Here is a 13,170-nt window from a genome sequence, read left to right as displayed (position 1 = left end):
GGCGGCGGGCAGGGCTTCCCCAAGCGCCACCCCGGACCTCGGGGCGGCGGCGGAGACTTGCAAAGCTGCGCGCAACGGAGCGCCAAAGCTTTGCAGAAGCGCCGGTTCTTGCAATCTTTCGTGGGAACCCCGCGCGTCCCCGAGCCAAACGCGTGTCGGCTTGTCTTTTCCCCCCACCTCTTTCAGACCCTGCATTAGAAAAGAGTTCCCAGCCCCTCCGGTTCTTCCAACTCTTCTTAATCTCTATTTTGTTAATCTGTATCACAGCCAGTATTTGGAGGTGGGGGAAAAAGAGATCCACCCCTCTGGGGGTAGGTCTGGATTATAAACCCCATAAGGCACAGCCAGTATTTGGGGCTGATGGGGGAAAGAGATCCATCCCTTTGGGGTAGGTCTGGATTATAATTAATCCCCATAAGGCAAAGCCAGTATTGGGTTGATGGGGGAAAGAGATCCATCCCATTGGGGTAGGTCTGGATTATAATCCCCGTAAACCACAGCCAGTATTTGGGGATGATGGGGGAAAGAGATCCATCCCATTGGGGTAGGTCTGGATTATAAACCCCATAAGGCACAGCCAGTATTTGGGGCTGATGGGGGAAAGAGATCCATCCCATTGGGGTAGGTCTGGATTATAAACCCCATAAGGCACAGCCAGTATTTGGGGCTGGAAAGGAAAGAGATCCATCCCCATGGGGTAGGTCTGGATTATAAACCCCATAAGGCACAGCCAGTATTTGGGGCTGATGGGGGAAAGAGATCCATCCCATTGGGGTAGGTCTGGATTATAATTAATCCCCATAAGGCAAAGCCAGTATTGGGCTGATGGGAGAAAGAGATCCACCCCTGTGGGGTAGACCTGGATTATAATTCCCATAAGGCACAGCCATTATTTGGGACTGGGAGGGGGGGAAGAGGTCCATCACTGTGGGGTAGGTCTGGATTATAAACCCCATAAGGCACAGCCAGTATTTGGGGCTGGAAAGGAAAGAGATCCATCCCCGTGGGGTAGGTCTGGATTATAATTCCCTCTTGTTTCCCCATTCCCAATGTATCAGACGCAGAGGGAGGTTTGGCTCCAGTTTTCTTTGGCTTATATAGCTCTCTTCTTCTTCTTCTTCTTCTTCTTCTTCTTCTTCTTCTTCTTCTTCTTCTTCTTCTTCTTCTTCTTCTTCTTCTTCTTCTTCTTCTTCTTCTTCTTCTTCTTCTTCTTCTTCTTCTTCTCCTTCTCCTTCTCCTTCTCCTTCTCCTCCTTCTCCTTCTCCTTCTTCTTCTCCCCCAATCAAGCATGTTTGTGGCAATTGTGGCTGCCAACCAAGGAGAATATTTGTAGCTCAGGGTTGAAAATGAAGGGGGTCCTTGAGCTTGTTTTCTTGTAGACGTTTCATGACCAAACTAGCCAACATCATCCGTGCTGCAATTACTGTGAGTTCGAATCTCAGCAGGCTCAAGGTTGACTCAGCCTTCCATCCTTTCGAGGAGGTAAAATGAGGACCTGGATTGTGGGGGCAATAAGCTGACTTTGTATAAAAAAGAACACCGCTTAGGAGGCCCCAAAAGCCCTACTAAGCAGGGATATACAAAAACATGAAGGCTATTGCTTAACGCACTGTAAGCCGCCCTGAGTCTCTGGAGAAGGGCGGCATATAAATCGAATAAATAAATAAATAAATAAATAAATAAATAAATAAGCACGTACAGCAACCCTGATACTTATAGATGTCATGCGCAAATTTTAAAAAAAGAGAATTTAAAAGGCAGATAAAATGTACAGGTTTAGATATCAGAGAAAATTCAGTGTAAAAATGCAATCAACTCACTCGAACCAGAAGAAATCAGGGTCTTTTCTCCGTGGCACCCCCGTTGTCTGGATCTTCCTCTGCAATCTGATTATTTTATTTCCCTGATGCATTAATATCCTTCTTTTCATCCAGGAACTCAATGCTTATCAGTCCTCTTTCTTTTAATTCCTATGCTTCCCCTCTGCAATGAACAAAATGCATTCCTCCTCAGCTGCCCCGCATCAAAGAGCATCCCTCCAGACACGTATTTGGCCACTTGTCAGAATCTGCCCCTTAAATCCATTCCTGGCACAGAATGCAGACAAATTCATGCAGAGGCTTCCGCCCGCCACGCCCATAAGAGGGCACGGCTTCGCTGCGTCTTACGTCACGCTTCCAGCGCGAGGGAGGGGGCGGAGCGCGAAGGCGCGGAAGGAAAGACTCTCGATGCTTCAGAGGTCGGCGTGGGCGGGGCCTCCCGCTTCTTGCGGAGGTTCCTCCGCGCGTGCGCGGTCCGGCCACGGCGCAGCCGCAGTGCGACCCGGCCGCGGAGACTTAGGAGAGGCGGCGGAGCTGAGGCGGGAGCCGGTTTTTTTTTCTTCGCCGGGAGGCTTCGGGCCGGAGCCGCCATGTGGCCGTGGTGACCGAGCGGCGGGACCGGCGAGGGCGGGAGGAGGAGCGCCATGAACCTGCGGGGCCTGTTTCAAGATTTCAACCCGAGGTGAGGGGAGGCCGGAAATGGGCGGGGCCTGGCGGAAGGGGCGGGGCCGGGGAGGGGTGAGGCCTTGCAAGGGGGGGCTGGGGGGGAGAAATCCATCCCATTGAGGTAGATATGGATTATAAGACCCATAAGGCACAGCCAGTATTTGGGGCTGGGGGGGAGAAATCCATCCCATTGGGGTAGATATGGATTATAAAACCCATAAGGCACAGCCAGTATTTGGGGCTGGGGGGGGAGAAATCCATCCCATTGGGGTAGATCTGGATTATAAAACCCATAAGGCACAGCCAGTATTTGGGGCTGGGGGGGGAGAAATCCATCCCATTGGGGTAGATCTGGATTATAAAACCCATAAGGCACAGCCAGTATTTGGGGCTGGGGGGGGAGAAATCCATCCCATTGGGGTAGATCTGGATTATAAGACCCATAAGGCACAGCCAGTATTTGGGGCTGGGGGGGAGAAATCCATCCCATTGGGGTAGATCTGGATTATAAAACCCATTAACCACAGCCAGTATTTAGGGCTGGGGGGGGGGAACAGATCCATCCCTTTGGGGTAGGTCTGGATTATAATTAATCCCCATAAGGCACAGCCAGTATTTGGGGCTGGTGGGGGAAAGAGATCCATCCCTTTGGGGTAGTTCTGGATTATAATACCCATAAAAGCACAGCCAGTATTTAGCACTGGAGTAGAAAGATCCACCCCTGTGGAGTAGATCTGGATTATAATCCCCATAAGGCACAGCCAGTAGTTTTTTTTCCTTACCTATTGGAATATAGAGTACGCCGATCGCACAAAGAAAATCATCTAAAAATAACACACTGCGTTTAAAAATTTATTTTAAAGCACGATTCTGGTGTCAGAATAGTAACACGAATTTTGGTCATGCTTGTAGAATACTCAATCTCAAACACTGAGTAGAGCGTAGATTGATTTTTTTACAGAGTAAAACTGTAGTTTCAACAAGTAATTGTGGAGCTTCACACCAAGTCCTTAGGATAGAAAAAAAAACAATATAAATAAAACAATTAAACAGGAAGAAGCTTTCAGAATTGGTGGTTTTCCCCTTTTTTTAGTTTCTCGCACGGAATAGCATTTCCGCTTATGCCTCCCGAAGAAAGAAAAAACCTTCCTGTGCTTTTCTCATACAAGGAATATTGTAAAAATCTCTGCTTCTTTTTCTCTTTACATCCTTCACAACTTCCATCCTTCTTCATTTTCTCTCGTTAAGAGTCATTCCTGGCTTCAGCAGCCTTCTGAAGAAAAAAAAGAACAGGCTTTTGACACAGCGGCTCAGTCACGGAATACAAATTGAGCCTTCGCAGTTGACTTGGCCTGATTAAATGGGGAAAGTTTCCCGGTTGTGTCACTGCCATAGGTCTGTGGGAACCGAACAAGGCAGAGGGGAGTCCGTCAATGCAAATTATTACTTTTCATTGGGAAGATTTTCTCTTTTTTAAATTTAATTTTATTGAAACCCTAATTTTACTTTAACCCTATGACTGTCACTAAGTGTTGTATCTTATGATTTATGATGAATGTATTTTTATGATGACTCTGATCATGATTTATCACTTACAGCTTTTATGTACAATGAGAGCATATGCACCGAAGACAAATTCCTCGTGTGTCCAATCACACTTGGCTAATAAAGAATTCTATTCTATTCTATTTCTATTCTATACCTATTCTATTCTACTCTATTCTAAATTCCCTATTCTATTCATTTCTTATTCTATTCTATTCCCTATTCTATTCATTTCTTATTTTATTCTATTCCCTATTCTGTTCTGTTCTATTCATTTTTTATTCTATTCCCTATTCTATTTTATTCTATTCTATTCATTTCTTATTCTATTCTATTCCCTATTCTGTTCTGTTCTGTTCTATTCATTTTTTATTCTGTTCCCTATTCTATTCATTTCTTATTCTATTCTATTCATTTCTTATTCTAGTCCCTATTCTATTCTATTCCCTATTCTATTCATTTCTTATTTTATTCTATTCATTTCTTATTCTAGTCCCTATTCTATTCTATTCATTTCATTTCTTATTCTATTCTTATTTTTATTATACGATGGCACAGAAGGACAGAGAGGCAGCTTAGCAATTCTTGCTCCGAGACACGTTCCATTAACCGGCGTCTCTCATTTGGCCTTGCCCAAACACTTCCTTCCACTCTCCAGCAGTGTTGTTTCAGCCGATGACACATCTTGCCCTTCCCAAAAGTTACCAGCCTGCCTTACTGCCCTCGAAGAACATCTCCAGGTTTACTCCTTGTCCTCCAGACATTAAACCATCCAGAAACCTCCCATTCTTGGCTTGAACAAAAAGAACAACAAATACATAATTGCAAGAGAGGTGGCAATCACCCGAAAAAATCCCTTCCCTTAAAATTAATAAGGAGCCTAAACGGCAGAGCAAAGCATTGCAAGAATCCATCACCCGAGCTGCAAATATTTTCTATCACTTCGCTGTCGCGTTGTCGCCTTTGCACAACCTTCTTGTTCTTCGCACATCTGTAATTGCCGCCGAATCGGAGCTGTCTGCCTGGGCTTTTTAACTCGTAATCTTCCCTTCTTTTGTGTTGACTGAATAATGACAGTTTGAAGACAGCTGCTGTGGTGTGAGTCAGCTTGATGGTGGGAGGCATTGGAAGGAAGCCTGTTGAGTTCTCTGCTAATGAAATTGTCTTTATTTATTTTTCCGAATGGAGAGGTGGTATTAAAAGGAGATTTATCGGTACCTGCCCTCCAATTTAACCATCATTTTTTGCCATCTTTGACTTGCGACCCCGTGGTCATACAGTCAAAATTCAGCCGCTTGGCAACTGATTCATACTTACGACCGTTGCTGTGTCCCTGGATCACCTGATCCCTTTTTTTACGACCTCCTGGCAAGTAAAGTCAGTGGGGAATCCAAATTCACTGAACAACAGTATTACTAACTTAACAGCTGCGGTGATTCGCTTTAACAACTTCTGGCAAAGAAAGATTTTACCCCTGGGATCTTGGTAGGATCCCACAGAGTCCCTTTGCGGAGGCGAGGGCTACATTTTGGTGTCCCGTGAAATCATTGCAGCCTTCGATTAATGACCGCAGTCGTAACATAGAAAACGAATCGTGGATGGACCCAATAGCCAGGTTCACACAATGTTTTAAGACAATGCTTGGATTTCTGTTACAGACTGAATAACCAACCTGTGCAACCCCAGTTCCATTTATTTATTTATTTATTAAATTTTTATACCGCCCCCTCTCCCGAAGGACCATTTAGGCTGTGGTGCCTAGTGTGAATCTAGTCTTATTTATTTATGCTGTCTGGGGAATTCTGGGAGTTAAAGTCCAGATATATGAGAAACTATGGTCTAAAAACAACATATCTTCGGTCTCGCTTCAATGGGAAATGAAGATTATGATTTAAAAGTGCGCTGGAAGCTGCCAAAAGGGATTTAAAATGAGAAATTTCAGGGTGCTATTAGGAACTCCTGTTGTCTCTTTTAGTTCACCTCTTCTTAATGACTCACTGTTTTCGAAACACAAGCTGCACACAATGATTTTGAAGATGATGTCATAAATTGATCTTCTCTTTCCTTTTTTTTTTTTTTCCCCCATAGCAAATTTCTTATTTATGCCTGTCTGCTACTCTTCTCAATTCTGCTGTCTCTCCGGCTGGATGACAAGATCGAATGGAGCTACTGGGCCGTGTTTGCTCCGATATGGCTGTGGAAGTTAATGGTTATAGTGGGTGCCTCCGTGGGGACCGGAGTATGGGCCCGGAACCCACAATATCGGTAAGAGGGACACGTACCTGCTTTGCAAATGTATTTCACGAGTCCTTTTTTTGCAAATCATCTTTTATTTTATTTGATTTGATTTGATTTGTATACCGCCCTACTCCCGAAGGACTCAGGGCGGTGAACAGCCAACAATAAAATACATAAATACACAAAATTTAAAAACCCAATAAAATCAAATTAAATTATTTGGCCCAGACAAATTAAAATACCCCAAAAATTTAAAAACAGATTAAAATTTACATATTTAAAAAGGGAAGAGATTTTGAAGATTCCGGTACTGTGTTTCCCCTGGGCTATTGCAGCTCTGGGCTATTCCCAGGCCATTCCAGCAGTGGAATAGGATTATCTTGAAAAAAAACCCCAAAAAGTGGTGTTATTAGCCATCAAGCCTCAAAAATACACTTTTCCCCAAAGGTTTCCACAATTTTGGCCACTACTATAGACATAAGAGTTGCATTGTTGTTTATCATTGTTTGAGAAGCCAAATTGTTTCTTTTTGCCTGCTTAGCATCTTCACCTTGGAAATGGGTTAATTTTCCAAGGATGAAGCTCATCCCAATGTCGGGAAACATTTGGGTTGAACTTGTAGTAGGGGTGAACTAACAGAACTGATTTTTTTTTACTCTTTAGAGCAGAAGGAGAAACGTGTGTGGAGTTCAAAGCCATGTTAATTGCCGTCGGCATCCACCTCCTCCTGCTGATGTTTGAAGTTCTGGTTTGTGACGGAATCGAGCGAGGGACCCGTTTCTGGCTGCTGGTTTTCATGCCCCTCTTCTTCGTGTCTCCGGTGTCGGTGGCTGCTTGTGTGTGGGGCTTCCGGCATGACCGATCTCTGGAGGTAAGGAGGTCCACGTTAGAAAAATTGAAGAGTGGGTCGTCATTCAAAGCTAGTCCCGAATTTTAGTGAAGTTTTTAAAGGTTCTTTGCTCTGTGTGCCTTTGGGACAGTGTGATATCTTTAGAAGTATCAGCCTACAGGTGGGATGGAATGTAGTCTGCATTCCCAGGAAGGAGAGGCCGTTTCCCAGAGGATAGAGAGACAGTGGAGCTTGGAAAATTTGGCCAGCGGGAAGGAGGGTTAAAACGTCTCCTCCCTATCTCATCTTGGAGTATATCAGTAGTTATGCAAATAGTTACTTTAGTCTGGCAAGAGCCTATCTCTAGGTCAGATGTCAGTAACCCGTGGCTCCGGAGCCGCATGTGACTCTTTGGTCCCTGCTGTGGCTCCCTGTCGGCTGAACCCACCACTGGCTGGCCCCGCCCCTCACCCTCCCTTACCAGTCACTCCTCACCTGGCCTGAGAAGGTAAGGGTGACGGCATGGGATGAAGACTCACTCCATATTCCAGAGCAGGCATGAAGTGTCCCTGTACTTGCTGACTATATATAGTCAGATGCCACTGACTCTTTTTTATGATTTTCAGATAGACAGACAGACAGACAGATAGATTAGATAGATAGATAGATAGATAGATAGATAGATAGATAGATAGATAGATAGATAGATAGATATTAGATAGATTAAATAGATAGATTAGATCAGGGATCTGCAACCTTAAACCCTCAAAGAGCCATTTGGACCCATTTCCCACAGAAAAGAAAACACCGGGAGCCACAAAACCCTTCCCGTGCCTGACTATTTCTTGAGCGGCCACAAAACTAGCAAATGTAGTTGAATTAAACATTCTGTTTTCTTCTGAAACTTTTCTTTTCTCGGATTTATCCATGGTTGGCCTACCATCGTTGCTGGTTTTGACTCTAACACGTTTGCTTTCCTTCTCTCCTAGCTGGAAATCCTGTGCTCTGTCAATATACTCCAGTTCATATTTATTGCCCTCCGATTGGACGAAATCATCAAGTGGCCGTGGCTTGTACGTAAACAGTGATTATACCTCGTTCTCTTTTCAGCAGAGTGGATAAAAATCGATGATTTGTATTAAAAAATTGGGTTTTTTTTAATTTAAATTGGGTTTAAAAAAAAAAAAAAGCCCAGAAACTAGTGATTTGTGATTTCACTGAACTAGGGCTGCATAATATCTTGGTTAACGTAGGTAGAACCTGGCTAAAGAGAAATACACATAAAACCTACGAAAAAGAAAGAAAAACACATATATATAAATATATTTCTCTTTAGCCAGGTTCTTCCTACGTAAACCAAGATTTTTATGCAGCCCTAGTTCAGTGAAATCACAATCCACTAGTTTCTAGGCTTTTTTTCTGGCAGCCAGCAAACACTCTGCTGCCCATTGGGAGACTAAGATAGAGTCTCCTAATGGGCAGCAGAGTGTTTGCTGGCTGCCAGAAAAAAAAGCCTAGAAACAGCCTTTTTTACTAGTGATTTAAATCGTGATTTAAATCAAATCCACCCTGCTTTTTAGAATGTCAGGGTTGTTAGGTCAGTAGCGGCTGGCACGCCAAAATAAGGCATATATAGATTTTGACACTATGACATAGTTGCAGAGGGAATCCTTTGGAGTGGGGAACTTACTGACTTTAAATCGGCATCGTCACCCCAACAAGTTAAGCCAGGGAAGATCTAATGAGTACTTGAAGGATATTCCTCTAGGAAATCCCAGCCTGTAGGTGGGAGTGGAAATACAATGGTAGGAAGGAAACATTTTGTGGAATTATGTTAAAAAAATAATAATCCTTGCCTGCTACCCAAGATAAACATTTCAGTAGAAAAGACTTTTTGTAGCTCAAGGTTGAACTGTGGGGGTTTTTTTTGGTGCTCTCTGAGCTTGGTTGTTCATCAGTGTTAGAAGGAAGTAGGATTTGCAGAGTGGAGGAGAACAATGGCTGTGGGGTCCTTGGTGCTCTCTGAGCTTGGTTGTTACCTTGCAAGACGTTTCGTGACCCAACTATGTAACGTCATCAGTGCTAGAAAGAACCCCACATAAATATTTCAAAACATATTCATAGTCATTGGTGGAGCCTAGATTTTCAAACGTTGGATGCGTAGAATGGAAATGAGTGGTCCTTTTGAGTGACAAGTGACTCTCTCTCGTCTCCTCACCACCTCACCCCACCCGTTTTAATTTCTAGGTTGTTTGTGTCCCTCTATGGATCCTGATGTCCTTTCTCTGTTTGGTTGTGCTGTATTATATCGTCTGGTCAGTCTTGTTCTTACGCTCGATGGACGTGATTGCCGAACAGAGAAGAACGCATATTACGATGGCCGTCAGTTGGATGACCATCGTGGTTCCGTTGCTCACCTTTGAAGTAGGTTGAACCGTGTGTGTGTGTGTGTGTGTGTGTGTGTGTGTGTGTGTGTGTGTTCTGAGGTTTTCGCGGGTGTTTGTATGTAGGTCTTTGGTTATTCGGGTTTTCTCCCGCGTAAAATTGGAAGTGTCTTGGTGACATTTCGACGTCGAAACGTTGCCAAGACACTTCCAATTTTACGCGGGAGAAAACCCGAATAACCAAAGACCTACATATATATATATATATATATACCCAACGTCCCATTTTCTCTCCGGTCTGGAGAAAAACTCGTCCACAAATCTGTAACAGCCTTTGGCTGAAAATACTCCAGTCCAAGCGTTATTAGCAGAAAACTTCCAAATATAAATCCTGGCAAGATAAAAGTAATTAATCCGGCAGGGCAAGCAAGATAAGGAGTTCCAGAAATGAAGTAGCACGGCAGTAAATCAAGACAGTTGGGAGGATGCCAGGAACTCAGATAAAGCAGTTAACACAACTAGCTCGACAACCGCCCCCTCCCATTTGCCTCTCCTTTAAACTCCATCCCCAGGTGTGCCTTATGAAGGGAATTGGGGTCTTTCCTCCCTCATAAGCCATGCAACCCACATTGCTCTCTTCTCCATTCTTCCCTGAGCTGCTAGGATGAGGAGGGGGTGGGCTTTGGTCTCCATCTGAACCCCCTCTCCCTTGCTCTGCCTCTCCCCTGCTCTGCCCAGCCTGACTTTGCCCTTCCCCAGCTTCCTCCACAGGCAACGGAACCACTCTCCCGGGGCCATGACAGCTTCTGTTCCCTCCAGATTACTGAAGCTGTCCGTTTTGTCTCTTTAGATCCTGCTGGTGCACAGGCTGGATGGGCATAACTCCTTCTCCTACATCCCCGTGTTCGTTCCACTGTGGCTTTCGCTGATAACTTTGATGGCAACCACCTTTGGCCAGAAAGGGGGCAACCATTGTAAGTATGCAACGGCAGAACTACCGGTCTCCTTCCGCCAACAGTGATTCAAGTGCAGAGAAAGGGGAAGAATAGAGGAGAATATTTGTAGCTCGGGGTTGAACTGTGGGGTCCTTGTGGATTTCTCGTAGATGTTTTAGGACCCAACTAGGTAGCTCCATCAGTACTAGAAGAGAGAGAGGTGTTTAGAGAAGAGGGGAGACTGCTGTAGGGTCTTTGGTGCTCTCTTGTGCTTGGTTTTCTTGCAGACATTTCATGACCCACCAAGGTAACATCATCAGTGCTAGTAGGAAGTGGGGTTTGCAGAGAGGAGGAGGACTGTAGGGCCCTTAGTGCTCTCTGAGCTTGGTGGGCTTTTTTCAGATGTTTCATTACCCCCCTAGGTAGCATCATCAGTGCTAAAAGAAAGTGGCATTTGCAGAGAGGAGGAAGAGGAGGACAACTGTGGGGTCCTTGGTGCTCTCTGAGCTTGGTGGTTTTCTTGCTGATATTTCATTACCCACCTAGTCTAAGTAACATCATCAGTGCTAGTAAGGAGTAGGGTTTACTCTCAGTTTATATTCTACTGCAGTGATGGCTTAACCTTTTTGCCGTCGCGTGCCAAAAGCGGGGGAAGCGCGAGGGGTCATGCGTGTGTGTGCCCACACCCATAATTCAATACCCCCCCGCCCCCTCCCCCAGGGATGTGCGTGTGACACACACACACACACGCTCCCCACGCTTTTGGCGTGACAGCAAAAAAGTTACCGTTAGGCCCGTTTTTTTTGCCCTCCCCAGGCTCCAGATGCTTTCTTAGAGCCTGGGGAGGGCAAAAATAGCCTTCCCCACCCCTCCGGAGACTGGAAACGGCCCATTTCCTGACGTCCGGTGAGCCCAGAAGGCCCGAAAATCAGCTGCCTGGCACATACATCCGTGCTGGAGCTGAGTTTGCCCACAGATACGTTCTGCGTGCCACCTGTGGCACGTGTGCCATAGGTGCGCCATCACAGTTCTAGTGCCTTGTCCATAAACAGCCCAACCAAAGAACCTCCAGGACCAGCCGTACCAACACTAACAGGGCAAGCCACTAGAATATAAACTTGAGAGCAAAACCCCACCCCTTACTAGCGCCTATGATGTTACCTCGTTGGGCCATGAAACGTCTGCAAGGAAACCAAGCTCAGAGAGCACCAAGGACCCTTTCCAAAGAGGGAGAAGAGGCAGGACTCCCCAAGTTGGACGGGCGAGTGACTTATGCCAACGACTTCCTTCCGCGCAGGGTGGTTCGGCATTCGCAAAGACTTCTGCCAGTTCCTCCTCGAGATCTTCCCGTTCCTGAGAGAGTACGGCAACATCTCCTACGACCTGCATCACGAAGACAACGAGGAAACGGAAGAAACGCCGGTTCCGGAAGCGCCCAAAATCGCTCCGATGTTTCGCAAGAAAGCCGGGGTGGTCATTACACAGAGCCCCGGAAAGTACGTCATCCCGCCGCCCAAACTGAATATCGACATGCCGGATTAAAAAATGGATTTTGTTTTTTGCAAAGGACGAATGTCTCCCCGTGATATCACCACCGGGTATCCTCATCCGACCCTTCTTCTTCTTATTATTATTTTAATTCATGCCTTCGTTTTAGTGTGTGGATGGCTAGGGATTGGGGCCCCTGTGGATTTGCATTTATGACGTTCCCTTAACATTTGTCCATCTTGGGGTGTCAAAATATCACCCCAGTAAAAAGCAGGAAGAGTTCAGTAACTCTGTCCAGGTTCAGCAGCGGGAACGGTTAAGTCTCTGTTCACAGAACGGCAAGCCTTAGATTCGAGTTCGGTTCTCAGCATCAAAGTCATAGTTTGCCACTGCTAATACAGTTTCACAGTCCCCTAACCCCTCCCTCCCCCCCTCCCGATTTTTCCCGTCCACGGTCCCCCCTGGACAAAGGCCCACGAAGGGCTTTGCACCCACACTATCCTACGGTGGATGGGTGTTGTATTTTGGAGAAACCAAAAAAAGGAGGTTTCTGACGTGCGAACCTTCCTCCTTGGTGGAAGTCCTGTTTTCCTGTACATAGTATTTATATGAACTTTTGGCAATGTAATATATTGGGAGGGGGGAAAAAAGACACGAGTCTGTACATTATAAATATGTATGTTAAAGGATTTTTTAAAAGGATGTATGAAATGCGTAATCTCTGGTGCGCCCCCCCCCCTCGCGTGTTCCTCTCGGCTTCTATTTCGGTTCGAAGTACCTTAGCCGAAGCTGTTTGCACATTTCGAATTGTCGTCTCCGTTTCCCCCCCCCCCCAACTCGAACCCTGAACCTTGCTACTTATTCAGTTTTCGCCTAGGACTGTTGACACTTCTCATTCTGGATTAAATTGGCTTGGAAGAGGTATGTAAATTTTCTCCTGTAAATAGCCTCAAATCTTTGTACCATCTGCGGCGGAGAGGCTGCCAGCTCTTCAGAAAATTCCCACTTTTGTTAACGCTACACATTTGGGCAAAGATTGGTTTCTCACAGACTTGCTTTTTGGCCTGTTCAATAAAGCATCCCCAAGTTGTTGGTTTTTTTTGTTTTGTTTTGTTTTGTTTTTTTGAGTGCTGTGGTTTTGTGTCAAGCTTAACCCACCTGGCAGGGTTTTGGCAAGCCTGTTTTCTTGCAAACGGTGAAAAAATGTCGGCCTGGAATGGGTTTGCAAGCGTGAGCAAACTCTTAACCACCTCAAATACCCCGGG

General features: G+C 45.4%; 1 protein-coding gene across 1 annotated transcript; it reads left to right on the top strand.

The window, feature by feature from the left end:
- The first annotated feature begins 2,266 nt into the window (after positions 1 to 2,266).
- Positions 2,267 to 13,008, top strand: TMEM185A (transmembrane protein 185A). The gene is made up of 7 exons (XM_087877548.1): positions 2,267 to 2,502; positions 6,120 to 6,296; positions 6,933 to 7,140; positions 8,088 to 8,171; positions 9,346 to 9,522; positions 10,333 to 10,456; positions 11,715 to 13,008. The coding sequence occupies exons 1-7, from the start codon at positions 2,465 to 2,467 to the stop codon at positions 11,957 to 11,959; spliced, it is 1,053 nt and encodes a 350-aa protein (XP_087733674.1). The 5' UTR covers positions 2,267 to 2,464; the 3' UTR covers positions 11,960 to 13,008.
- The last annotated feature ends 162 nt before the right edge of the window (positions 13,009 to 13,170 follow it).

Source organism: Pantherophis guttatus, chromosome 12 (assembly GCF_059756535.1).
Source record: "Pantherophis guttatus breed Tessera chromosome 12, ASM5975653v1, whole genome shotgun sequence".
In the NCBI taxonomy this organism is placed as follows: Eukaryota; Metazoa; Chordata; class Lepidosauria; order Squamata; family Colubridae; genus Pantherophis; species Pantherophis guttatus.
This window is presented reverse-complemented; position numbering and strand designations above follow the sequence as displayed.